Source organism: Contarinia nasturtii, unplaced genomic scaffold (genome assembly GCF_009176525.2).
Source record: "Contarinia nasturtii isolate CC-2019 unplaced genomic scaffold, AAFC_CNas_1.1 Cnas_scaffold_1240, whole genome shotgun sequence".
Lineage (NCBI taxonomy): Eukaryota > Metazoa > Arthropoda > Insecta > Diptera > Cecidomyiidae > Contarinia > Contarinia nasturtii.
Window position 1 is genome coordinate 3586993 of NW_022198581.1, and position 27937 is coordinate 3614929.

The following is a 27937-nucleotide window of genomic DNA, read 5'->3' on the forward strand; positions in this document are numbered from 1 at the left end:
GCCTGTTGTATTACATATAGACATTTGCTCGTTCATACACTGACACACTCATATGTATGCTACACACATACATCTATATCTATCAGACACAATGACGCGTCATAAGTATATTCTAGATCCAACGCCTTGTTTGTTGCATGCACACGAAACGGAGAGATAGTGAGTGTTTGACCACTGTTGAGTGTGTGTATACGTATATACTCAATTACAGTGACAAAAAAGAGTGTTGATGAATAACAAAAGTGTTGGAACAGATTTCAATCCGCACGGAAACTAGAAGACAGTTCAGTCAAAATAGACAGATTAAAAAAGAAAAAAAACGGAAAATTCACAAATCGTCCTCGGAACAAACCATTAATACTCAAGAAAAGTATGTGCATTTAAAAAAAAGGTGCAGTTGAGTTTGGACAGACATACTGCAACGATATCGAATTCTTTAATTCGTGAATAGAGTGTTACGAACAAATCAAAACAACATACAATATTTTGATTGCATATTGAATATGTGTGACTCATCATTTGATTTTGCGACAAAATTTTGCTAAAACATCGTCAAAACAATAATAAAACAGATTGTTCGTATGGTCAACGATCAAAACGTTTTTTCCCCATTTCGATGAAGTAGCACATTGATGCGTATCGACGATTGATTGTGAAATTGTGCATCGCAAAAGACAGATTTAAAATAAATAAAATAAAAAATACAAATCTTTGAACCTCAAGCAAAATAACGAGAGAGAGAGAGAAAGAAAGAGTGAGAAAGAAAAAAAGAAAAAAAAAGTTGAAATCCCAAGAGCTGGAACGAAAATAGACGACGGGGCATTTTCATATGAGAAAACAGATACAGTTCAGACCTTGTGCATGTGCATGCCTGTCGCAGTCTTCGTGTGTTTTTTTTATTTCTCTTCCACTCTCGCGATTCATTCTCTTCAAACGCACACATAAATATATACGGTGTACACGTTCAGTCAGTGCTGATTCGATGGTATTTGTTTGACCGTGTATGCATGTGTCGTCGCGAGCGCGGAGACCGTATGCGATATTCATAAAAGTGATCTCAGTGTATATTTGTATACAATATGTGGGTTGGCACATCTAATATGATTCATGTGTCAATTTAGTGGCCAGCACAATTGCATTTGGATATATCAATATTGTTTGAATTGAAGAAAGAGCGTGGAGACACGGAGAGAGAGAGAGAGAGAGAGAGAAGAAGAAGAAGTGTGTGTTTTCATAAATCTACGATTAATTTTTTTTTAACCATTCAAAAACCTGTTGGACTTTATGAAATCAAAACTGTTGTTGCTGGACACTCAAAAAACACATAGTATGTGTATAAAAATAGAACAAAAGTTTGTTTATTGTTCATCATAGAAAAGTGATTGGTGTGCACTTCCAAGCGATATTAAAATCCCATCGATTGCTGAAGGAGCACAATAGAACAAGACAGCACGCACGCGAAAAAGAGAAGAAAAAAAACATTGACTGAATGAATGAGAATTCAAATAAAACAAGACCATTGAAATTCTCTAGTTGAATAAGCGCAACGCGTTCTAATTTTATTTCTTGTAGCGAACAGTAGTGAAACACAAAAACATCGGATAATAAAACATTAGGGACGAGATTGTTTTATTTTTTCTCTCTCTTCGGTGATTGTATATCGTGCGAGACACACGCATATATTCAATACGCACGTATGTGTAAATAAAAGAAGAAAAAAAAAACACAAATTCAAATAAAATCTACCAAGTTGTTATCGTTGACAATTTCATTATAGAACAAACGAATTGAACAGTGACAAAAAAAAAGTAACAACAACAGCAGAAGCAACAAACGGAGAAGTCTCTGTATCTTTTCTCAAGGCGTTTTTGCCAGTGGAATAATATCAACGGAAGACAATAATAAATTCAATAGACAACAGAGATTGTGTGTGCTGTTTATTTTATATCATTTCTCTCTGTTGCGCTCGACTCACACTTTTATTTTTTATTACAGTGTCGCATATACTGTGTCAATTACGTGTCGGTCCGAATAAAAATGATTTGGATGTTACAGACCATAATTCAACAATATAAAACCAATTGAACGAGATTTCACCAAAAAGCACCAACGAATATTCTTGCGTAATTTCAACAGAGAATCGCACGACCGAAGATAATAAACCAACAGAAAAAAACACATACGAATATAAAATCGGTTTTTTTTGTTTTTGTTTCGAAAAGAGAACAGCGACAAATTTAGTGGAAAATCACACATGGAGAGAATTTTTTTGCGGTCGTCAAAGGCTGTCTCTTTCTTCATTGCCATATGATGTGCGCGTGTGATTAAAAGCAATCGAGAGAAAAAAAATAGTTGCAAACAAAAAAAAACTTTATACTCAAAATTCAATGTGGAAAATATCAAACGAGAAAAATTATTGAGTTTGTGTGCTTTTTTTATTGAGCAAATTTCCATTTAAATTGTTCCCATTCACGGCCTACCGAAACGGAATGTTGCTCAATGATAAAAATAGTGCTATTTCAAGAAACTGAGAAAAAACAACAACAACGGACGGACATACACACACACACACAATAAATGCGAATATCAAATCAATCAATTGTTCGTACGTTGTGCGTAAAAGAGAATAAACGGCGACCATATAAATTACGATCGAAAGTACATTATATTCGAACAAAATAAAAAAAACGCATCTTGTCTTCTCTATTTTGCGTTCATCGTCGTGTGTGTTAGCGCGATTCTCCGTGCATGTTTGAAAACGATATGTGCAACATTATTACATATTCACCGACATACTAATTGGGTGCATTTGCAAAAATCATACACGATTGATTTCAACTCTCTTCCAAAGCACAAAGATTAAGTGGGAGAGGGAGTCAACAAATCGAGAAAGAAAAAATTAACGCACGCACAAAACACTCACACACATATATAAAATACTGAAAAAGGTATGTTTGTACTTTGATCTGATTTTTGATATATTTAAGAAGAATAAGCAAGAGGGAGAGAGAGAGAGAATGGAAAGGAAAACATGCATTGTTAGTTGACTGGATTTTGCCCTGACCAGACTAATTAAAGTTGTATGCCTATTTGCATTTGCTTAATTTAGACGTCAAATTTTTCCGCATATATGTATTACACGTCTCGACAACGGCTTATGATCATTCTTTATTTTCCTCTCTGATCTTTCACTCTATTTCTCTTGCACACATGCTTACACTCACAAATTGGCAGGCCTTGATTCAGTCACTGTCAAATGTTTATTTTTATCTCGAGCGAAACAAACAAAACAATATAAAAAGCAATAGATTTTTTCCATAGAAATTCAACCATCGCCCCAAAACAATACTGATATTGAATCCATTTGAATTCCTATAAAAAAAAACTTGATTTAACAAACTTCAGTTGTGTTTAAATTGCATGTGCCAGTCGGTAAGCATTGTTTCACCAACAAAAGTAGTTAATTATTTTTTCGTTCGATACCGATTTCCTGAAAAATTGTCTATTTTTCATCTGCATGCGTAAGTCACCACAAAAAATGGCTGGAAATGTTGTCATTCGCCTCTGAACACCCTGTATGCAGCAATGTGCATGACTCAGATTGCACAAAACACTATCAATAGATTCAATTCATTGTACTCTCTCTCTATATATATTTCGAATCAGTTTTTCTTTCTCTTCATTTTTCGCTTTATACAATTGAAACCAATACAATTGCAATACACGTTTTAACCGAATGACTATTGCTGCTACTGCTGTTGTTTCCACGTTAAACACAACATTCGACCGTGTGTCAAATTCGTGCATACAATGTGCCTTTGGCTCTCCCTTGCGCAATTGCACATGTATGTGACAAGATGTATACGTCTATATTGATGAGATCAAAAAGACCGTATGTTTTTCACACTATTTTTTCGATCCGATTGAAGGTTAAACAGCAGCTGTCTTCAGCAAATTTGTAGATATTGAATATTTTCTTAGTCATATCTTACCAGTTTGGTACCATCGCCGACTGAAAAACAAACATACGGTCTTTCCCCACATTGTTGTTGTTACTGCTATTGCTTTTTGTTCTCAATGATGAGCATTCCTCAAGCAACAGATGATTCAGTTTTCTCTATTTAATTTCGTGTGATTTAATTCATGTATTCCATTTTCGGGATGCGGTTGAGAGTGTGAGCAGGCTAGAAATTTTCTATCGTCTATCGTCGATTCAACGAAACTCTTTTTTCTCTATCCTTATGTCGTGCTTTCAAGGCAACATTTCGATGTAATTTTGATAACAAAAAGGCGGCGTACATTTGAATAACGTCGCGAGTATTAATCGATTTGTTTCACATTAAATTACCATAGTATACTTTCTTTCTTAATAAATTGTATGTTTTTAAAATTGTGTTACAGATGTGGATCGACAGTGTGATTGAATACGATATAATCGTTGAGACGTTAACTGGCGCCGAAATTGAAGTCACCGTCACCGATGATGATACCATTGGATACATCAAAACTCACATACAAAAATACGAAGGTAAATATCGAATTTAAATATACTTCCCATTGACATAATTTCTCGACTTTTGGTCGATTGGTTCAGTTGTAGTTTTTATCGTTTCTTTTTTATCTCTCTATCTCGCTTCCTGATGAACACATATTGCCAAACGGGGAAAAAATATAAAAATAGAGTAGTCTATAGACAAAAATGAATTATATTTATAGGTCAAATTGATATATACATATATTTGCTAAATGGGCTGTGTGAAAATTATTTACAAACTTTCCGAAAGCAAAAAAACATACAGTCGCAAATGCACTACCCAAAATAAGAAGTAAACAATCAATGTCAAAGTGAAAATGTGAAAAAAAAGAACGACGTAAAAACGGCGCACAACGATAATGATCGCAAATAAATGACATAGTGCAATAAAATTTCAGAAAAAAAAAAAAATACATTGAACAAGTGCAACAACAATTTAACGACACCAACTGTCGGAAAAGTGTGCACAAAGTTTAATGCGCAATGCCGCATGTTTCAAATTGATACAGAGAAGTTAAAACGATATATATATATAGAGAGAGAGAGATATGAGCAAGTGACACAAATAGAGTAGAAGAAAAAGAGAGAGACACTTTTAAAAAATAAATCAATGAAATAAGACGTCATGGACGACATTCCACACTTTTTAACCATACGTGTTCGATTATATTATTGAATGCGTTCGGTACAAACTGACAACTTTGTATCTCCTTTCAATTTATAAATATGATTACCATATGCATATATTCTGAGGCGAGAAAGACACTTTTGAACTGTCAGAATATAGCGTGTGTGTTTTTATAGAAATATTTTAATTCGGAGAGAATCAAACTAATTTATGCACCCCATTTTTGATCTAAGCGAAAATAAGATGATGCCATTTTATTAATCAATATTTATAGGCATTCCGATTCGACAGCAGCATTTAATCTATAATCAACATGAATTGAGCGATGCGACCGAGGTAAAAGATGTGCCACCAAATGGACTGAGTCATGGATCACGTTTAAAATTGGTGCTCGGTCTAAAGGGTGGTCCCGTTTCGGCACAACGGCGTCTCGTTAAAATGCCTGATCTTGACACATGGTTCGATTTAAATTCTGCTAGGTAAGCACATCCATTAAATTTACATTTTTTTTTTAATTTCTTCATATTTCGATTATGCCCTACTTTTTTATTCAAATTAATATTTCGTCGTAATTCGTTCATTGCGACTATTCTATTTTTTTCATATTTATGTCACACTAATACATTCATTTATCATTACAGACAAGATCAATTCACGATATCGTCACCGGGTGTGAAATTACTCGTTTACAAAGACTGCAAAAAGAATGTGCATCGTGTGAAATTGCGAACCGATCGTAAAAATTTAAACAATCCAAATACAGAGAATGCCCTTGATTTATCGGTTGATGTGGACGATCAATTTCTCAAGGATAATCTCAATACAATGGAGAAAATGCATCAATTGCGTACGCAATTGGAATTGAAAAAACGTGATAAAGGGACAAAGCTTTTTAATAAATCCAGCACAGTAAAATCGATAAATGGTGATAATGAATGCGGTAGCAACAATGGTGGTAGCAGCAACAACACCACCGCTGGAATCGCCACTACTAGAAATATCAATAATTTCAGCAAAAATCTGTTTAGCGCAAATCCAATCCATTTTAAATTCAAAGATGAATTGTCAAATGGTAACGATGACATTGGAGCGATTGGTGGTAGAAGTATTGGTGGTGATACTAGTACAGCAGGAACAGCTGTATGTAAATTGGAAGCAAGTACATCGAAAACGCCTAGAAAATATAGTCGACGAATTTATTTACCGCCATTAAAAGGGTTCATCGAAAATGCAACGACTTTAAAGAAAACGAATCGAAGCGACACCGAAAGCCTTGTACTGACTGATAGCAATGTAATAGGTAGTAAGCATCAAATGCCAAATGAAGTGAGCCCAATATCATCACCACCATCATCGGCGGCATCGTCTTTGATGCGTCAAGATGATGCAATTTGGCCGGCAAAAGTGATAAATGAAACGCCGAAATCCAAACGAAAGCTCACAAAATCAAATTGGATTCAAAATCTAATTGAAATCATGAAAACGTCCAAAGTGCCACTGTCGCCCGGTGAACTCATCGAAATCAAAGAATCATTTGAAAGTATCAGAGAATCGATGGGCAGAGACAGACCAAATTCACCAGCAACCGATAAAAATACCACAACCACCACCACCACATCTGCTGCAGCCTACAAACAATCACCGTTTGAGGCAATGTTATCGAACTTTAACAAAGCAACTACCATTACTTCGGAATCGTATCGATCAAAAATTCGTGACAACATTCGACGAAATCGATCATTCAAGGCTGTTGGTAGTAGCAATGATTTGATTATTGAAGAAAATCGGGTAAGTTAACTATTTGTCGCATCCTTTGACGTTTCGATCGAAAAATAAACAACTTATTTGTAATTTTCTTTCTTTTATATTCACAGCGATCGAAGTATTCAGTGAATCCGGTGAGCAAATCAAAAAGTGGTCATCATTTTATATCGAATCGATCAATGGATGATTTACCGGAGTCATCGGTATCAAATCGCTCCGGTTCATTATCATCACTTCGTTCGTTCAGTAGTAATAGCGCCGCCTCGGTATCACAATTAATAGATTTAAAATATCCCGTTGAATCGGATAGTACTCATAGACTGTATTCAAGACGATTGACTGCACCAAAATTCACAAGTAATGGTTTCGAAAATAAATTATACTTTGAAAAGCAAAGCGGTCATCATTCAAACGGACTGAATCGATGCGATGAACGAAAATCATTTACAAATGAATTCCAAAAATTTAAATCAAATCCAAATGCAACCACATTCGGTCCAACAACGGCCAAAGCAATTGCTGACAGCAGCTCATTCCGTGTTTATAAAATGGCAGCTGATGGTAAATTTGAGCACATTTGATTCTTATTTTTTGTCCTTTGCATATTTAAACTAATCTGGATGCGTTTGTGTGTGTGTTTTTTTAGCCAAAAATTACGAGCTTCCAAAGTTATTAATTCGAGAAGGATCACCGATCGAATCATTCCATTCATCCGATACTCAATTAGAAACGATGGCACTTCGATGTGATTCACCGAAAAGTATGATTGCAACAACACCGGACAGTGCAATAGACATATCATCAAGTGCGGCCCCGACCAAATCCGTTCCGGTTCAATTGAATACCGTTTTAACGGCAACCACCGATATGATGGAACCGAGCACATTGAATGAATCAACTGAATTAGATACACTATTATACGATCATGGAAATAGTCTTGAGATGAGTTTTCATGATGCAGCCACCGATCCGGTGGATGGTGCATCATTAGTTAGCAACAGTAGCAGCAATAATGGTAGCTATGAATTATTGCATAATTCAAAGCCATCAATTAGTCAAACAAATGAATTTCGTACAATGTTCGGTAGTAGCCCGTTGTTAAATTATAATCCAGTCACAAATAATTCACGTTGTCTCAATAATATACCGTTGAAATATCGTCGTGGCTATAGTAATTTAAATGATGCATGTTTATCGAGTAGCACATCAAATATCAAAGATATTTTACGTTCGAATCGATGCGCCAAAGAAACATTGCGTACGGTAGCTAAATCAACAACAAGCACGAATAATATTGGCACATCAAGTGGCAATAGCATAAGTCAGGAGATTTTTTCATTTTTACAAAATCAAAATAATGCACCGGCCGACTATGTACGCAGCTACGAAAATTTAGATCGCACGAAAATAATTCGCATGAAAAATGATGGCAAACGAATAATGGGAAATACAAATTACGGTTATGCCGAAGGTGATACGGTGCCAAGCTATTCGAATCGTAGCCAAATTAGTAGCAGCAGTTGTAGCAATAATTCACAAGATTGGCGCTATGGTAAATCATTCGATGATGAAATGAAAGAGGAAGACGATTCAACCGATTATAGTTATTCAAATTTAGCATATGATAATGCTGATATGAGCGGTCCGCCAACATTTTGGAACACAAGCCAAGAACAAAAATATCAATCCGATGATAGTTTATTTAATATAAATTTTGATGCCACTGACGATGAAGTCTTTCAAATTGATTCGTTGAATTTGTTGGGTGTAACCGATTCACCACAGTCGGAACAAAGTTTCTTTGGTGATGAAGATGCAATTGTCGCAACCGCAACGAATGATTGTCTGACTGGCCGAACGAAAAGTAAACCAATCGAAAAGAATGAAAATCAGGTAGAACAAGGACTGCTTGTGCCGGAAATTCCAAATTTAATGAGTTTAAGCGATGGTAATCTATTAAAAATTGAACGTAACCAATGCAATACGGACACAATTAAAGTACAACCGCGTAAAAATAGACTCGATATACATTCAGCATGTGATCTAAATCAGGTGGATGGTAAACCACCAATAAATAATACAAAGTCATTATTACCAAACAATAAAACAACAACAGTGGTTGACATTAAACCGTCATTATTATCAACAGCATCATCATTACCGTCATCAAGTGCCACAGGAAATCCACGTTGTGCCCAGTGCAACAAAAAATTAGGCATTATTATGGTAATGAAATGTCATTGTGAGAGAATTTTTTGCGCCAAACATCGATATGCTGAAGCTCACAGTTGTTCGTATGATTTCAAAAAAGAAGGACAAAAATCCATAGCCAAAGAAAATCCACTCGTTGTTGCGAGCAAAGTGACGAAAATTTAAATTCTCCTCACGATCCACGGAATCCATCATGTGGAGTCATGTGGAATGTGTGTATGTGTAAGAGAGCTAGTCTTATCGTATGTCATCTGATTGATTGATTTCGAAAGAATCGTTGAAGTGCTCTGGAAGCGAAAAGATACAACTAAAACGATAGAAAGACAGCGAAATTCTTCATTTCAACTAAAACAACAACAAAAAAAAATAAACAAAAAATCACAAGAAGAGTTATAAAAAAAAAGTCACAGAAAATGCATTGAAACCGAATATTTAAAGAATACTTTTGAATGGAATATTTAGGTTAATTTGTTTTTTCCACGCAAATAATTTCTAATTTATTTTTATTTAATTTTTATTTTAATCTTTTGAAACTAAAAAAAACAACAACTATATATTCATGTTATTTTATCAATGTGAAATCGATGGACCCGAATCGCCGATGGAACGAAAAGGCTCATTATTAATTAGAGTAAATGTACTATCGCATTTTCATCTATGCGTACGCGAAACTTGTCCATAATTTTGGTGCTTTCACAATTCGGTTGTAAACTCATAGCACATAAGCATATATAGAGAAAAAAAAAACGTTGAAAAAAATGAAAGAAAAACAATGCTTACATAAGTTATATTATAAATATTTATATTTACAAATAATACTTAGCTTTTGGTGATTATTTACTAGATGACAAGGCAGAGATAAAGAAATCAATCCCATATGAAATGAACAATGTATGCTTTTATTTTTATGCCGGCAATTTTGGGAATGAATTTCAAAAAAAGAAAAATACACATACATATAAATATTATATATACAAAAGAAATTGTAAATGAATCGGCCCTTCAGCTAAAAATATATAACACTTGATATTCTATTTCAATTCTTATTTAACCAACAACAGAATATTATATAACACCAGCGCAAAAAACGAAACTTTATGATTATTCTATTTTTATGAGTTGGAATTTTAATTTTTTTTTTAGTTTTTTTGGTAGTTTTTGATTGCATGTTCTAATATCAAAAGATTGGCAAGAAAACATTTTTTAAAAAAATTAATAAAAAGGAAGTAAACAATTTATAAATTAGCTTAATATGCAAGAAAAGAATGTTTTTTGTGAAGATGGTTTTTATAAAGGAGATTTAATAAAATTGAAGGATTATGCTGCTGAATCACAAATTAAAAAGAAAATATATATAATTAAAAAAAGTGAACAAAAAAGTGGAAGTGTTTATTTGAATCTTTTAATCTCTTTTCAGCATTTTTCATGTAAAGCAGCCTAATTATAGCCCATATTTTCTAATCCGTGCCATAGTTTGATTGGTGAAAAACGACAATGTAAGAACTCTTTTTTTTTACAGCGATGTCCTTCATATTGTGCCATATGTTCTGGGCTAATAATAAAAGTCTATCGTGTGAACTTACGAAAAGATTGGGCAGAAAACATCAAATCATAATGTTTTTATAGTGTTTTATTGACTCCGACGGAAAACTCCACAATTGTTGTTCATTGCGAATTGTGAAAAAATTACATAGATTTTTACTTCATGCGATAATTCAAATTTAGATCGAATGCACGTTTACATGACCTGTCAGAATGTTCGATATCACACGATAACAGCGTGCATAGTATATAAATTATTTTTTTTACTATTTTTATTATTTGAGGATCATAATACAGATGCCACAATGTATCGAAACGCACGTTCTATGAGAACCGATTTACGGTATACTATGTGCACGATAGTCACACTCAACATCCAAGATGAGCTATAGTATATATATAACATTGGATCAGATGATAGCAAGAGATTTGTTTGTCTCGGTGTGTATTCTACTCACACATGCATATTGTACGTCACACGGCAACGCAACAATGTTTGTGTATGCGGTAAACGCGCACAACAATAAGAAATGAATATACAATAACAGGGAATAGTAAGGAAGAGAAAGAGATAGAATAAAAAAAAATAAATAAAATATAGAATGATTCAACTTAAACAAACAACACAACAACGCATTCAAAGCGGCATCGCATATTGCATAAAAAATACTTAATAATTTTTTGTTTGAAAAATTATTATTATTAAGAACGCTTATCATTTGTGGTGCTTGTGTTAAAGCATGCGGTTGTACACATGTTGCGGCGCCCAATACAAATACTACGAATTTCCTTAATTAATATTTCACTTTTGAACATTTTCATCAGTTTGCCAGAGCCAATTTAACGTTAACGTATCTCAAGCCAAATCTCGATTTTTCCGCAATAAAAATAAGAATTGTTTGAATTTAATTCAATTGAATCCATTTCATTTTCGTCGTGTAATCAAGTAAGTGCTGTTTTTTATGCTATTGTTTCAATGATGGTCTCAGTGAAATTTAGTTAAACGGTTAAAATTGTTCAACTTTTCATTTATAAAAGTTTGTAAATACATGTTCATGATATATTTTTTTTTTGTTTAATTTTCAGTTTTATTTACAACATCAAAAATGGAACCAACAAATTTTGATGCTCTCTTCAATCTAGACGGATATTTAAAACCATTTGAACATGAAATTCGTCGAAGGTAAGTGTTTATTTAAAATATTAAAAGAAATCGATGTGAATCATATCTAGGCATAAGTTATTCATGGATCCAATTGGAAATTGATGTGTGTCAAAAAGGGTGAAATTCGAATAAGAATATTGGTGTGCATCATCTTCAAAACAATTGAGTGTCAGCTGCATTGAAGTTGTCAAACGACCGCCGCTAGTTTTCAATGTCGATAAAAGGTTAAATGAATCTATGGCGTTCGGTGTATACACCGAAACGTTGCGTGCATGTACAACCGCGTACTGCGAATGTTTTGGTATGTGTCGGTATTTTGTTGTGCGCGCGTATTTTGATATAGAATTATCAAAGTAGGAACATTTTTGCTTTAGATATTTCTCGTGGTGATTGGTGCACAGTAAATATTGACTTTACCGATCACTTTACCTTTGGTGTGAGAGAGAGAGAGGGGGAGGAGAAAATGACAAATCAAAAAGGAAAAATCGAAAGTTATAATCAGCGAATAAAGGTGATTGTTAGAAGTCAAAAGTTTGAGCTAATCTCAAAGCAACAGGATTGTTTTTCTTCCATCTCGGCGCTGTATTTGTACATTCACTTATATCGATGATGTTCATGAATTTGTCGCGACACATTATCAATCAAAAAAGTGCACGTAATCACCAGTAAACTCATTTTATAGCCGATTTTGCCATTGCAATTTCTTATTATTAATTTGTTTCTTTGAACGTGCGTTATCTGTCGTCATATCAAAATGATACATCATTTGATGTCGTCGTTTCATTTTTACCAAAATAATTTCTAATCTAAATAGCATTCAAAGAAAAAACAATGGCCATGAAGTGTCGTAAATAGGTTTTTTAATTGGCTTGTTTGTTTTTTGGTTTTGCAATTAGAAACCATTGCGTACGTGAATGGATCGAACGCATCGAACAACATGATGGCGGACTTAAAGATTTTTCGCAAGCCTACAAATACTATGGACTACATTTTCAACAAGATAATTCAGTAATTGCACGCGAATGGGCACCAGGCGCCGTACAAGTTTATCTCACCGGAGATTTCAGTAAGTTTATTTATTTATTTCTTTGGGTTAACTTTTATTTTCCGTCAGTGCAACTTTTTTCGTTTTGTATAGCAATTTCACTTCCTTATTTTGAATCTAATCATCAATTGTTTTATTTATTACACGTTAGATGGTTGGCAATGGGAAGCAAATCCATTTAAAAAATTGGACTTTGGCAAATGGGAAATATATATTCCAGCGCGTCCAGACGGTTCATGTGCCATTCAACATTTGTCAGAGGTCAAGATTATTATTCGAACGCAGTCTGGTCAATTAGTTAGCCGTTTATCACCATGGGCCAAGTATGTTGTACAACCGCCAAAGGAGGCCAATCAAGGCACAAACTACAAACAAATCGTATGGAATCCACCGGCTCATGATGTAAGAATTTCTCTCTGATTTTGTTTTTTATTTTAATTTTTTGTTTATTGTTTTATTGTTTCTTGCCTGATTGCAATTGTATTATTTATCGTTTTAGCGATTCCATTTCAAAAATCGTAAGCCAAACAAGCCGAAGTCGCTGAAAATCTACGAGTGTCATATTGGTATTGCAACCGATAGATTAGAAGTCGGTTCGTATGACAATTTCAGAGAGAATGTTTTGCCCCGAATTGTCGGCCAAGGATATAATGCAATTCAAATTATGGCTATAATGGAGCATGCTTACTATGCCAGTTTTGGATATCAAGTGACCAGTTTTTATGCAGCATCTAGTCGTTTCGGAACACCAGACGCACTAAAAAAACTGATTGATGAAGCTCATCGCTTGGGACTGTTCGTTCTATTGGATGTGGTACATTCGCATGCCAGTAAAAATGTCGAAGACGGTTTAAATCAATTCGATGGCACGAATTCATGTTTCTTCCACGATGGTCCACGCGGTGAACACAGCTTGTGGGATAGCCGTTTATTCAACTATACTGAATATGAAGTGCTTCGTTTCTTATTGTCAAACTTGCGCTGGTGGCACGATGAATATAATTTTGATGGTGAGATGTTGTCTTTGTGCTTCGTTCATTTTGATGTGCTTTAACGAGTAACGTGTAACTGTGTTGTCTCTTTCTCTCAAAATAGGCTATCGTTTCGATGGTGTTACATCAATGTTGTACCATTCGCGTGGTATTGGTGAAGGTTTTAGCGGTGATTATAATGAATATTTTGGATTGAATGTCGATACGGATGCCGTTATTTATATGGCAATTTCCAATTATTTATTGCATAAAATTGATAATCAAATCATAACAATTGCCGAAGATGTATCGGGTATGCCAACTCTATGTCGTCCAGTTACAGAAGGTGGTGTTGGCTTTGATTATCGTTTGGGCATGGCCATTCCCGATAAATGGATTCAATTGTTGAAAGAACATTCGGACGATGCATGGGATATGGGTAATATTGTGCACACGTTGACAAATCGACGATGGAAAGAGAGCACCGTTGCCTATGCTGAATCGCATGATCAAGCATTGGTCGGTGATAAGACGCTTGCATTTTGGCTGATGGATAAGGAAATGTATACGCATATGTCAAAAATGTCGGAACCATCGTTGATTATCGATCGTGGCATTGCATTGCATAAAATGATTCGTTTCATAACGCATTCATTGGGCGGTGAAGCCTATTTGAATTTCATTGGCAATGAATTCGGCCATCCAGAATGGTTAGATTTTCCACGCACTGGTAATAACGAATCATATCATTATGCACGCCGTCAATGGGCTTTGGTCGATGATAAACTATTAAAATATGAATTCCTCAATAATTTCGATCGTGCCATGAATTTAACGGATGAAAAATACCAATGGCTTGGCTCAAATCCAGCCTTTGTCAGTTTGAAACATGAAGGTGATAAGGTGATTGCATTCGAACGTGCTGGCGTTTTGTTTGTCTTCAATTTCCATCCGACGAAAAGTTACACTGATTATCGTGTTGGTATCGAGGAAGCAGGTGCTTATCAAGTTGTTCTTAGCACAGACGATTCCGAATTTGGCGGCTTCAATCGCATCGACAAAAATGTCAAACATATAACCGATCCATTGGGCTACTGTGGACGCAGAAATTTCGTTCAAGTAAGTATCAAACAAATGAATTTCGTTTTATTTTCTCGCCTCAATTCTGATTTGAATTATTATTATTTTGCATATTTCAGATCTATATCCCATCGAGAACTGCTGTTGCTTTAGCCAAAGTCTAATAGATCGCAAAGTGATTCCAAAACGACTTCCATTGTTATTTTTAACTCGAAAAATGAAGAAAGAAATCTAATTGTTAATCGAAAACCGTTGTTTAAAAAAAAAAACACATTTTTTGTAATAAAAAATAAACCAAATTCCGTTTTCAACGGAAAAAAATCAAATGTTGGAATGGTGAAATCATTTCTTGTCTCGATTTATTTTTGTTTGTTTTTTTTTGTCCCGTTTCATATTGCATTTCAATACAATCGATACAGTTTCTTATACACATTTGTGTATATTGCCGATTCGCACAGTCGACACAAAATGCGAAAAACACCAAGCACATTGCACAGATTCGTCTGTTGCTACTACTACCATTGTGGCTGTATTGTTGTAAATAGTATGTGTGTGCGTCTCATTCTAATGCTAACTGTCATTTTTTCGCCTAATATGTGTCGCATTTCATGCTAAACCGTTCACCACTCAATCTCGAGATCGCATGCTGTGCAAAAGATAAATATTTCAAAAATTGGAATTTTTTTTAAATCAACAACAAAAATGGATACAAAGCCAAAACAGCAACGGTTCTCAGAATTTCGACGCAAAAAACAAGAAAAGCTGGATAAAGATGAAAACCGTTTGAATAAAATTAACGCGGCAATTCAATTATTTCTAAAGGATCAAAATGTCACGCCATTCATATATGCGGAACAAGAACACAACTTGACACAAATTCAGGTAAATATTCTTTAAGTGATCGACTATTCGAATTTCAAAAAAAAAAATCGTTTTTATTCTGTTTACCCTTGGTCAGTTTTAGTTTAGAGAGAAATAGATTGATTGCATAAATTTTTGTTCCATTTGCAATTACAGAAACGATTTCATGACTTGTGCAAAATGTCGGCACTAGAAGAACGCGAACTTGTCAGTGTCACGATTCTAAATGGAAATTCACCGAACGAGGTTTATTTGATGCGAGTAAGTATTTCGTATAAATGATAGATCCATTTTTTATGTTTCGAATAATTCAAAACTTGATGATAATCGGAGAAAAAAAAAACTTTTATTTTTTCATTACAGAAAATGGACACGGAAGAACACAAGCGGTTCCAAAATGTGTTGAAAGAAGAGTACACTACTGTAAATGAATACGATTTGGTCTATTGTTTGAAATCTGGTTACATCTGTATGGCATTTTCAACAACGATGAGCTGGCAACGTTGTCAAATACTGAAATTATATGAAAACCACCAATGCAATGTGTTGTTGCTTGACGTTGGAATAATTGAACGCGTAAATTGGACAGATTTGCGTATGATCAATGAAAAATATGTCATGCACAAGCCGATTGCCTTGCGTTGTTCGCTTGCCAATGTTAAAACCACTCAACCCATTGACCGTTATTCACTGCAAAAGCGTCAAGAATTCCTGAATATATTGCAAAATCAGCAGCACGATTTTTACATTTTTGTCAATCGATCGAATTCAATGTCATCCGATATTTTTTTGTATTACAAAGTGGACAATCAGTTCGTTTGTGTCAACAAGTTGTTTACATCGATTGAGTCGGTGTCCGAAAATAGTTCAGCAAGTGAAATAACATCGGTATCAGAACCAAATTCAATGGGTACAAAATCAGAACCAAATTCAATTCAAATGGAACAATCGCTATCGTCACCATCGGATAAAGGTCAACATTCGATTCGAATGAAAAGTTTGTCTTCGACACCATCAGACCAAGTTGTGCAACCAATTCAAATCGAACGCTCAGGTGAACCATCAAAAATGGCCATCGAACAAAGTCCAAAATCATCCGACAAATTGATTGATTCGTGCAAAATTACAAAGCCATGGGGTGTGCTGGTGAAATATGTTGTCGGAATTGATGAAATCTACGTACGTTTCACAAAATATACGGCCGCATACAATCAATTACGTTTCAAAATAAAAATGTCCACGGAATGTGAACCGAAAAAAAATAAGTCAGGTTGGATGATTGGCGAATATTGTTTAGCTATTGATCCGGATGACACGTCAGGAGATTGGCTACGCGGAAAAATCGTTGCAATGAATTCATTTAATTCTGGCTTTGTCTTCTTACGTGACATTGGCAAAACAATTGAATGTAAACTGGCCAATTTGCGGATAATCAACTCAGAACTGAACAGGCCACGTGATTTCACGTGGAAGATTCGTTTGGCATCGATTGAATTGGCCAAAGATTTACCATCGAATTCTGATCCAAATCAATTGCTTCGCAACATTATTGATTCGTTTGAAGAGCTGGCCTTTTCGGCTCTTAAAGACTTCAATGAAAATGATCAGGGTGCCATTCTATGGGGCATAAAAACGACATGCAGTGCATTGTCACCTGATAAAATTGAATACGTTAACATCAATGAAGAGCTGGTTGAAAGTGGCGTTGCAACAACGACCAAATCATTTGATGGTATCATGTCTGTAATAAATCCAGCGCAAGAGCATCCTAGTGAAGAAGATACAATGAAGACCATTGGTGAAGCATTCAGAATTGATGACATGCATTTCGACAAAATCAATGGTAATCTACCGATGTTACAAGGAAATGATGAAATGTGGCAAGTAACCGACAAACGAACCGAAGTGACAGCATGGTTGCCATCGGAAAAGTATCCCAAAAAGAATTTTGTTGCATTCCCCATGTATGTCAGTCAAAAATGCAACATTTTTGTGCTCGAAGCAAATCGCAAAACAACAGCCGATCGTATCGAGAAGATGCTCATGCAAAAGTATTGTGGTAGACAACTCGAGCGAAGAGTTTCGATTGAATGGAAAAAGGAAGATGCATGCTTTGCACGTTATGGTGAAAGATTCTATCGTGCAACCATTCGACGTGTTAATTTTGGAAAAAATTTGTGCGTGGTAAGTGCCAATTTCAAAAATAAATTTTTATTTTTTATCGCTTCAATATTATCAGCTTCGGTATTAAGAGATTTATTGATTGTTTTTATATGCATTTTATTGTAATAGGTTCGATTTATTGACTACGGAAATTGCGAACAACTTTCACTCGACGATTTGAGAAAGCCAACCATGTTTGGAGACATCCCGTCATTGGCTCATCAATACCAATTGCACAATATTGAACTCACAACGTGGCCAGATCATGTTCGTGATTACTGCAATCAGCTAGTTCTCGACAAACATTGCGATTTGACAGTCATTGAAGCTGATCGAAATGCAGATGCACAAGGAACATCCGAAGTGGAATACTGCAAACTGGACCTTCTTAACAAACACAAAGATTTGGCAACAGCACTCATTAAGTGCGGATACGCTAGATTGATCAATTGATCTGCACAACAAACAAAAATATTTCACATTTTTACTTTTGATATGAAAATATGATGAAACTTATACTAACTAAGTATAATTGATTAAAATTTACTGAAGATATTCAACAATGGCTTTTAGCTTAAAATTTGGTTTTTTTTATTGCCATGCATTTTTTTTGAGGAATTTAACAGAAAAAACAAGGATATAATGAATTGAATGACAAGGTAAGTGGTCATAGCGCCTTAATCCTCTCATTAGTGAGAAAATTCGATTAAAATTTATTTTAATTACTCATCGTGAATCGCAGCCAAAACTACTCAAAAATTTATTAAAAAGAAATATATGCTTGAAAAGTAAAAAAAAAATCATGCGTTGGGAATTGAACCACAAACCACGAGACTGTTGAGCTGAGCCCTAAACCACTGGGCTAGTTATATCAGCATACTGTTTTTGATGCGCAAATTTTCACGATGCATTATGATTGATATTCTAAAGCGGTGTACTGAATTTTTTATGATGAACACAATTCATATATTTTTTAAATATTTAAATAATGAAAAATACGTATTTTAATATCACATCAGCCAACAAAAAGATGAAATAATTTTAGCTGTGGTAATACTTTGTACGTTTTACGTAATACGTATACCATGGAAATGAAAATAGTTCCGTTTTCATGATCACATAACTTACATAATATACACATACACATGCGTATATGTGTTGATTTCTATCTACGCCTACTAAAATACTTCAGTCACATTCCAACAGTCAATAACATCGGACGCATATTCCAGTGTGACTCCTGGACCATTAATTTTTCTAGTAAATTCATGTAAGTAGAGACTGTGTTTTCATTGATTTATGTACGAAAATGCAAACGGTGTGAAAAAAAGTTAATTATTTTTATTTGCATTTGACTCTTTTTACATGCACAAAATGCAAATTCATATGCATATTCAGTATACGAAATGAAAAATGGCTGCTATAAAATAGGAATAATACTCATACCGAGTCAAAGCCAGAGTCATTTTTTGTTTATAAATTCAAACGTAAAATTACGATTTTTTATTTCATTTTTGCAGAGAGTTTTTATTCTATGGATGGGATATCAATTTTCCATCGACCCATTCAATTCGAACAACATGTGAGTATATTTTTAATGCATATTTCATTGAATTTAAACAAAGAAAGTATATATGTATTGAGGACGCACATATGTATTTTAAGTTGTTGATCAATTCAAAAGTATTTAGCGATCACCTTAAGTATAGCTTTAAATACACATATGTTATGGAACACATATCACGCGAACCATATGTGTCGTGTATTTAACGCATGCGTTTAAACATTTGAATAGACATATAAACAAACTTTGTTTGTAAACAAATTGATTTCATTTGTTTTGAAGTTTTTTCTTATATATATTTTTTCTGTTTTTTTTTTCTTCATAGATTGAATTCGAATGGAATGCGTGGAAAAAAAATGAATTCTAATTTAAAAAAGCAAAAAGGTTGAAAGGGTCGGTTTTAAAGATCTACCAGGTCTTGAACACAAACGAATGAGTACTGTTAGCATGTTAGTATAATTAATAGCTAACCTAGTGAGATCAACGTGGGAAGCTGATTTTTGAGCTATTTACAACTTAACATACAAAATTGTTCTTACTTCACTAGGTTTTGAACTCACAACCGTGTGCATTCAAAGCCGTTGACTAGACATTTCGACCATTTTATCCTCGAGTTGTGCACAAACTAAATGTATATTCGAATATTTAAGCATAACACAGCAATAAATCATCGAATAGAACGTCAAAAATTGTCCACTTCATAATCAATGCAAAATAATTTCTGTCATAGATACCCATCGGCTACATTAATGATGTTAATAAAGTGCATTTTTTATTGAAAATTTGTTTTGTATATATATTATTGATAGAAATCTACAACAAACACTTGTAAATAGAATGTATGAGAAAAAATCAATAATATGCTTTGTCTATTGTAATACATTGCAATTGTTCTTCTTATTAATATTCGAACCAACAGCTTTATTTGACAGGTGAATTCTTCAAGATTCGATAACTAATTGGATTGCGAAAAAAAACTCGTATTTATTCTATTTTACCCTCGGTTAGTTTAAGTTTCGAATGCAAATAGGTTGATTGCACTATTTTTCGTTTCTTTTACAATTACAGAAACGATTTCATGCTTGTAATCCAATGCATAAGAGTGATAGAAAAAAATCAATGGTACTCTCGCTCTGTCTACTGTGATACATTGCAGTTGTCATTCCCATTGAGATAATTTTATTTTTCATTGTGCAGCAGCGAATTCACAAAATGAAACAAATAAATGAAAGATGATCACAAAATGTATATGCTAACACGAAGTGTAAGTGACAGATTCCAATCGAATTGAAGGGTATTTATTATTTTAAATTGAAAGACTGATTTTCTGTAGAAGAATATCTTTATTGTTTTATTGAAATTCTAACGGTTTGATATTTTTTGTAAAAAGAAAATAAGTTGAAATATCAATAATTGATTTTTTTTCCCTTTTTTACATTTTCATTAACATTAAATAATAATAAATTCAATTGTAAGCATAAAGAAATGCATTTGAAATTATTTTCGTCAATTCTTGTTGAATAAATACAATTGCATAAGACGAATACATTCAAGGAATCTCATGTAGTAATAGTGGTCAGACTAGCCATGATGGTGGCTATGTTTCTTACCATGATATCCATGGTTGTTGTGGCCGTTATTGAAGCCGCCGTGGTAGCCATGATTATGTCCACCTGTGTGAATAATTTTTTATTTGAAATTTTGTCGAAAATCACTGCAAATTTGGTTATTGAATACCTACCATAGTTGTGTCCACCTCCGTGATTGTAGCCTGAATTTAAAATATTGATAAAGTTAAAAAAACATGATTTAAATCATTCCAGATGCTACATTAACTCTTGTTTTGTCGCAAATGACTGAGAATACGAAAAACATTTTTTGGTCCGAATTAATATTGGCTGAGAATTCTTATCATTTTAAATGTGAACCATATTACTAGTTATAAAATTGTGTTAAATTAACCAATTTTACGAGTAATTTAATTTTTATATCAACATTCAACACCAATCACAACAATCATTACTATAAATTGTTATGCTTTTTTCCTTTTTAACAATTACACTATTCGCTGTATGCTATTACATGCAATAGTTTTTTTGAACAAATTTCGCAGTCGGATGCAATTACTTACTTGGATGATGGTGCCCTAAAATGGAATTAAGCATAAAAATGTTATTTATTCAATATGAATTATACTTTTTTTTCAAACTCCAATATTATACAGTTTCCGCATTATGAAAATAGTGAGATTCACTGTATTTTTCAAGTATGAAATGAAAATGCTTGATAATGTTATGTAACGTAACTAAAGCGGAAAATGTTGATTTATTTACCTGGAGCTGGAACAGCGAAAGTGGACATAACTAAAGCAAAAACAACAAATATTGCCTGAAAGTATAAAAAAAGTCATTGTTGGCTTCTATGTAGGAGAGCTGATTTCACTTTACTTACGAAAATGACTTTCATTTTGTTAACAAAAGAGTATTTTTTTTTACAATTAATTTGCTTAGGAATTAAAGTTATTTGAAACCGTCTGGAACGTTGTATATAGGATCAACTGATCTACGTTTGAAAAATGTTGCCTTTTATATTCTAGACAAAATCATTTCATTTCTCACTCCTTCCTGATTTCTATTCTTTTCGAATGTGCCAAACAGATGACCTAAGAAAATCCACGGGGAATTACGCTACTGTTAATAAATTATAAATTCAAAGAAAAAAAACGTGAACATGTTTAGGCTTGATGAGTTCAAATGACAATTATTCACATCGTACCATATAGCATCTGAAACAATTCATATTACGTACAATTCGAAATTTTTATCACGACTAGAAAAAACCCAAAACCATAAAAAACTTGATTCCACACACATTCAGAGAAAATTGATCACTTATAAAAGCACATCGCGTACAGCGCACAGCACAGTTATAACATCAAGCTATACTGTGGCGAAACATTTTAATAGTTTAATAGTTCGATTATTGAAATAAGAAATAGTGTACAATGTATGCACTAGAGCCGGTTTTTTGGTAAAGCCCCGAGCCTGATGCGTAATCTATAACTGCTTACACTTACATATGCTAGTAGATAGAATTTATTGTTCATTAATTCACATTTATTTTTCTACATCCTACTAAAACTCGCCAGCTTTCATATAGGAAGCAAAAAAAAGTAAATTATAGTTAGGCTTTGCATTTATTTTTATACAAGATTAAAAGAAAACCGCTTTCAGAGTCAAAATGAAGTTTTGTAAATATGTTCATTAATTAAAGAAGATTAATTATGGGATTTTAAATAAATTGTGTCTTTAGTAAAATCAATTATTATATATATTCTTTACTTTTCTGTGATTAGCTGTAGCATAAGTCTGATGAGACAAAAAAAAAACGATGAAAAGAATTGAATTTTTAAATTACATTAATATTTCAATAAAAAAAAACTTTCAGTTCCTTATATCATTTCGATTAGTTTATTTGGTTCATATCATTTTATTTCTTATTTCGTTGAATATGATTGTTGAAAGGCAGCAATTTATCCAATGAGCGGACGTAGTGGTAAGCGTGCCGGTACATGTGTATGATGTGAGCTGTGGTGTGTATGTATACCAAACGGACCTCGGTGCATTGAATGGTGATGTGAATGATGACCGATACGGGCTGGATTTCCAGCAACGAACAATATGCTGGCTGACATCACCAGGGAAATCTACATCGATAAAGTTATTTTTTTATATTTTTATTTTTATAATTGTTACCAAAATAATTACCAAAAATGTTTTAATCCCAATCATTTCTGCGATAGCTGTTTTAGTTTGTTAACTGTTTCAATCGTTTTTTGCCTTTAGACTAATTACAGTGTGCACGGTGCAACATATTTATAACAAAATAATGGAATGTCAAAAAGAAAAACAAAAAAACTAGACCAGTTTAGCTACATAATTCAATCGGCCACCGTGACAAATTGTACGTTTCCATTATGGTATTGAACTTGATAATATCAAGTTGATATATATTTCCGATTGTTTTTCTTCAAAATTATAAAGCAAATATAAAGTTTAACATTATTCCAAGAAATACCTTTACATAATTTCATATCGGTTTCTTAGAAAAATGTTCATCAAAAATGCACCAAATCAAAATCAATCATAATTTTCTACTAAACAGCACGTCATTTATTTCGCTTTCTGGAAATCCATTCACAAAATTTTAAAAATAATAATTAAAAGTTATGGTTTCAATGTTCGTTGTTCAACAAATTCAAGATATGTTCCTCTTCCAAAAATGGGTGAAATTGGTTCGGGCTGTTGTCGTTGTTGTAAATCATCGTCATTGCTATCACTGTCTGGAATTTCATTTTGATAAGATGGCCCGTGTTCATTCGCCAGTTGTAATTTGTATTCATTTGTTGCTTTCAATTTGTTTTCTTGATGTTTTGGAGCCGGATCTTGTGGTTGTGAATGATTCGGTTCACCAACCCAATCGATGCGTATATCCTCTGCATTCACTGTTGCCCATACAGTTAATACCAGAAAACAACACAAAAACTACAAAAAAAAAACAACAATTAAATGACTAAGTTTTTTTATGCTACTCTCACAAGAAACGGTCAAAAAATTCTCACCAAATACTTGCTTGCACTCATTTTATATTTGCAAAAATTTCAAACCAATTGAACGATTAAATAACATTGACAAAACAACAATCACTTTGTCTTCTGTACGACGCAAGTGATCGCCTTTGAGTGATCGCGAAATACACAATCTAGCAACTTGATAACCCAGTTTGATTGATTTTGACAGCTTCTAATGAATTGCAATTAGTTTCATAAATAGCCTTTCCATTCGTTCGACTTAATAAAAGACCCTTCTCTCCTCATCACACGTACATTCATTGAAACACACATTTTATTAACTTTCTCGATTGGCTGACAAGCCATTTATTCATTTATTTATTTTTTTCCCCTTCTTTACATTCCCATTTAATAATTTCAATCGTCAGCATAAAGAAGTGTATTTGAAATTGTTTTCGTCGAATAAATAGATTTTTATTGAATAAATAAAATTGCATAAGACGAATAAAAAATCTTCATTTAAGTTCTGAAGAGGCATCTCATTTAGTAATGGTCATGGTAGCCATAATTGTTACCATGATAGCCATGGTTGTTGTAGCCATTATTGTAGCCATTGTTGTAACCATGATTATTATATCCACCTGCGTGAATAATTTTTTTGAACATTTTCTCAAAATTCATTTGCAAAAGCCAAATTCGATTATTGAACACGTACCATAGTAACCATTGTTGTGTCCACCTCCATGATGGTAGCCTGAAGTCAAAACATTGATAAAATTAATTTACTTCATTTAAATCATTCTCTTTTTTGTCGCAAATAATTGCAAATATGAAAAACATTTTTAATTCTTATCATTTTAAATGTGATCAAAAGAGAAATGTCTCATGACATGGGAATTTTTCAGACAGCTGATAACAGAACACAACAAATCGTTGGATTTTTCAGTTTTGTCAGATTACACAGAAACAAATATCCGAGTATGGTTACTCGCCATTGCGGTGTTAGCAAAGAGTCTACCCTTCAAAATGAGTTAAGCACTCTATTTTACTCTATTTTTTGTGTTAATTTCATCCAAGTGAACGCATCGTAGTGAAAGAAGAGATACATGTGTAGTCATATGTACGTTGAACGCATGCGGCTATGACCACACATGTATCTCTTATTTCACTATGATGTGTTCACTTGGATGAAATTAACACCAAAAATAGAGTAAAATAGAGTGCGTAACTTATTTTGAAGGGTAGACTTTTTGCTAACACCGCAAGTGCGAGTAACCGTACTCGGATATTTGTTTCTGTGTACACTCATTTTTAATTGTGAGCTCACATTGACGATGATTTTTCGGCTGCGACTAATTTGTTTGCAAATAAAAATAACCTGTACACCGCAACGATTTAAATGATTAAACGATAAATATTTTCTAAATGAAATAGCGCAATTTCACGGTGTCACATGAACTTTTGATTATATGAGAAAATGAAAGTGATACATCTCACATATGAATCGATGCGGGTATAACAAATAAACTATGTGAAAATATTATCATATATCGATCGTAATAAAAAAATGTTTATTCTTGTCACATCATATTCAAATTTCTTTTCATAAGCGAAGACAAACGATAATATACTTTAGTAAAATTGATTGTAGTTACCATGATTATTGTATCCGCCGTATCCTAAACAATAAAATAAAACAATTCCCATCAGTTTTCGTATACAAATGCGCACTTTGTTTTAGTTTAATGACCGGTTAATAATTAATAATTCCCTTTCATTTTTTTTCGTTAACAGATTCGCAATTTTTTTACTTTTCCGTCATGAGCTATAATAACATTTACTACGATTGAAAGCTAATTAAACTTGAATTCGTGTTTTTCTAAAACCTATAATTATTAAGTTATAAGATTGTAATTTAAAATGAAAATTATAAATAAACGCAGGAAATTACAGTTTAACACAAAAAAAAAGTGAAAACTGATTCAAAAAAAAAAGAAGAAAAAGATATTTTCACGGTGAAAATTTCAACATTTGTTTCCTCATTCCAATTGAAATTCTATTTTTCAATGTTGGATTTTTTAAATATTTATCATTGAAAAGGGAAAACAATGCTTACCGTGATTATTGTATCCACCATATCCATTATTACCATAACCTCCACCGTATCCATTATTTCCTAGGGCAAAAAAAATGTGTTTTCTCGGATTTTTATTCTATTTTCATAATTTCCAAACGAAAAATGTGTAAATTTTGTGCAAAAGAAAATGGCACGATCTCGTTTTTGTATATACCACGAAAAATTGCCCATCGTTCTATGTACACAAATTTTTAATTGAAACACTTCAATTTACCATATCCCCCTTTGCCTGCCTCTGGCGTTGGAATGGCCATTGCCGATAACACCATGGCAATAATCACGAAAATCGCCTGAAAATATTCAAATAAAAAAACATCACTTTTGCAATTACAGTTGAATCAATTCAGAGCGAAATAAGGCACTTACAAACAAGATCTTCACCATTTTTCCTAAACACTTTTCGATAAATATTGATACGAACGAATTTGCACGATCAACTGATATCAGAGTATGATTTGAGATCGCTTTTATATGTTTTACACAAGCTTCAATCGTGTTTGCGTTCTATTCTCTCCGAAAAATGTGCAAAACAATGAGAGATGAGCTCATAAAATAGAAAATAAAATAAAATCTATTAGAAATCAATGTGAACCTCACCGATCGTAAACATTGTTAAATTATTTTAATGAACTTAATTAAATTCATATCAATTAAAGATATAATTAAATTGAATAGGAGGTGAGCAAAGTGTTGCATCCGAGAATCTTTGTAATGTTCTCGTTATTGCGCGTAAGCAAATAAAAATTCGTAATTTGAAGAAAAAAAAAGAGAGAATCGATTAGGCGTCAAAGATTTTGACTAGAAATGACATTACGCCAGACATTACCTATGAGAAAAGCTCAAAATTGTTTACAAAACGCCGTCAATGCCATCATATGCATAAGATATCACCAGAAATCCAGCAAAATTAACATATAAATGTGCAAATATCCGCCGTGAACATAAATTTATTTACTTCAATGAAATTTCAATTGCAATTTCAATTTGGTTTATGTTATGACAGTACCGATGAATTTCGAACATTTTTATGTATTTGAAATATACGATGTAGTTAATTTGAAATTTAGGCTATTCACATCTTACCCAATTTCACCATATTATAGCCGATTTCAACATTAAATTGTATATTTCAATTGAAGAATTCATATTTATCCATACCGGAAACTATCAAGAGTGTCCACAGATCCTGTTAAAATGCATAATTTTCTAATAATAATATGAAAATATTGTTTTAAGCGGAACAAGTACAAGGCAAGTAGAAAGAGTCGTATCATTTGATGAATAATAATTAAATTTGCAATTTAGATCATGGAGATCATCCAATTGGTTTTTACGCTTGCTTTTGCTTTGGCACCAACATTACAAATACAAAGAAGTCAATATCAATATACATTCTAAAAACGATGTTTGCACGAAAGTTTCTATATAAATGAATGCGATAAATTGTTGCTTGAATAAAAATGATTTTGATTGGAATTAAAACTCATTTCATATTTTCCTAATCACATTTATTGATTGGAGATATTTGATTTGGACAAAATCAAAAAGGTTGTTTTCAAAGAGGTAAATTTCAATGTTTTCATGTTCGTCCTAACATTTTTTTTAGTGGTGATGGCCGCTTTAATATTTAAAATATCCCTGTAAATAAATTGGATTTAAATTATAATTCACTCACTGTGGTTTGAACTATTCACTTTTATAT

The 27937-nt window shown here is 33.3% G+C and overlaps 4 protein-coding genes and 2 long non-coding RNA genes across 14 annotated transcripts; 4 read left to right on the forward strand and 2 right to left on the reverse strand.

Moving 5' to 3' along the window:
• The first annotated feature begins 135 nt into the window (after positions 1-135).
• Positions 136-10450, forward strand: LOC116345359. 6 transcript variants are annotated; one of them, XM_031774653.1, is made up of 7 exons: positions 136-391; positions 1996-2948; positions 4402-4528; positions 5437-5641; positions 5804-6950; positions 7037-7487; positions 7573-10450. In XM_031774653.1, exons 3-7 carry the CDS (start codon positions 4402-4404, stop codon positions 9300-9302), a joined length of 3660 nt encoding a protein of 1219 aa, XP_031630513.1. In that variant the 5' UTR covers positions 136-391; positions 1996-2948; the 3' UTR covers positions 9303-10450. The 6 variants fall into 6 exon arrangements, with proteins under 6 accessions (XP_031630513.1, XP_031630511.1, XP_031630512.1 ...); XM_031774651.1 differs by having other exon boundaries at positions 136-370; positions 1778-2948; XM_031774652.1 differs by having other exon boundaries at positions 136-370.
• Positions 10451-11299: 849 nt separating this feature from the next.
• On the forward strand, positions 11300-15266 carry LOC116345362 (1,4-alpha-glucan-branching enzyme). Its single transcript, XM_031774656.1, has 7 exons — positions 11300-11625; positions 11766-11862; positions 12741-12910; positions 13041-13291; positions 13389-13899; positions 13985-14979; positions 15060-15266. The coding sequence occupies exons 2-7, from the start codon at positions 11786-11788 to the stop codon at positions 15102-15104; spliced, it is 2049 nt and encodes a 682-aa protein (XP_031630516.1). The 5' UTR covers positions 11300-11625; positions 11766-11785; the 3' UTR covers positions 15105-15266.
• Positions 15267-15535: 269 nt separating this feature from the next.
• On the forward strand, positions 15536-18525 carry LOC116345129. Its single transcript, XM_031774224.1, has 4 exons — positions 15536-15822; positions 15958-16062; positions 16165-17985; positions 18094-18525. Exons 1-4 carry the CDS (start codon positions 15643-15645, stop codon positions 18415-18417), a joined length of 2430 nt encoding a protein of 809 aa, XP_031630084.1. The 5' UTR covers positions 15536-15642; the 3' UTR covers positions 18418-18525.
• A 577-nt stretch (positions 18526-19102) lies between these two features.
• On the forward strand, positions 19103-20310 carry LOC116345170. The gene is made up of 3 exons (XR_004201482.1): positions 19103-19234; positions 19485-19546; positions 19854-20310. It is a non-coding gene; the product is annotated as an uncharacterized LOC116345170 (long non-coding RNA).
• Positions 20311-20934: 624 nt separating this feature from the next.
• LOC116345172 lies at positions 20935-22415 on the reverse strand. 2 transcript variants are annotated; one of them, XR_004201483.1, is made up of 6 exons: positions 22304-22415; positions 21980-22218; positions 21862-21916; positions 21660-21674; positions 21270-21299; positions 20935-21201 (listed from the first exon to the last, which is right to left on the reverse strand). It is a non-coding gene; the product is annotated as an uncharacterized LOC116345172 (long non-coding RNA). The 2 variants fall into 2 exon arrangements; XR_004201484.1 differs by having other exon boundaries at positions 21980-22190; positions 22337-22351.
• Positions 22416-23676: 1261 nt separating this feature from the next.
• Positions 23677-26731, reverse strand: LOC116345169 (abscisic acid and environmental stress-inducible protein-like). 3 transcript variants are annotated; one of them, XR_004201481.1, is made up of 6 exons: positions 26602-26731; positions 26450-26525; positions 26215-26274; positions 24814-24852; positions 24150-24739; positions 23677-24072 (listed from the first exon to the last, which is right to left on the reverse strand). XR_004201481.1 is itself a non-coding variant. In XM_031774326.1 (6 exons), the coding sequence occupies exons 1-6, from the start codon at positions 26617-26619 to the stop codon at positions 24642-24644; spliced, it is 315 nt and encodes a 104-aa protein (XP_031630186.1). In that variant the 5' UTR covers positions 26620-26731; the 3' UTR covers positions 24431-24641. The 3 variants fall into 3 exon arrangements, 2 of the variants coding, with proteins under 2 accessions (XP_031630185.1, XP_031630186.1); XM_031774326.1 differs by lacking the exon at positions 23677-24072 and adding an exon at positions 25754-25777 and having other exon boundaries at positions 24431-24739; XM_031774325.1 differs by lacking the exons at positions 24814-24852; positions 26215-26274; positions 26450-26525; positions 26602-26731 and having other exon boundaries at positions 24150-24275.
• Positions 26732-27937: the final 1206 nt, after the last annotated feature.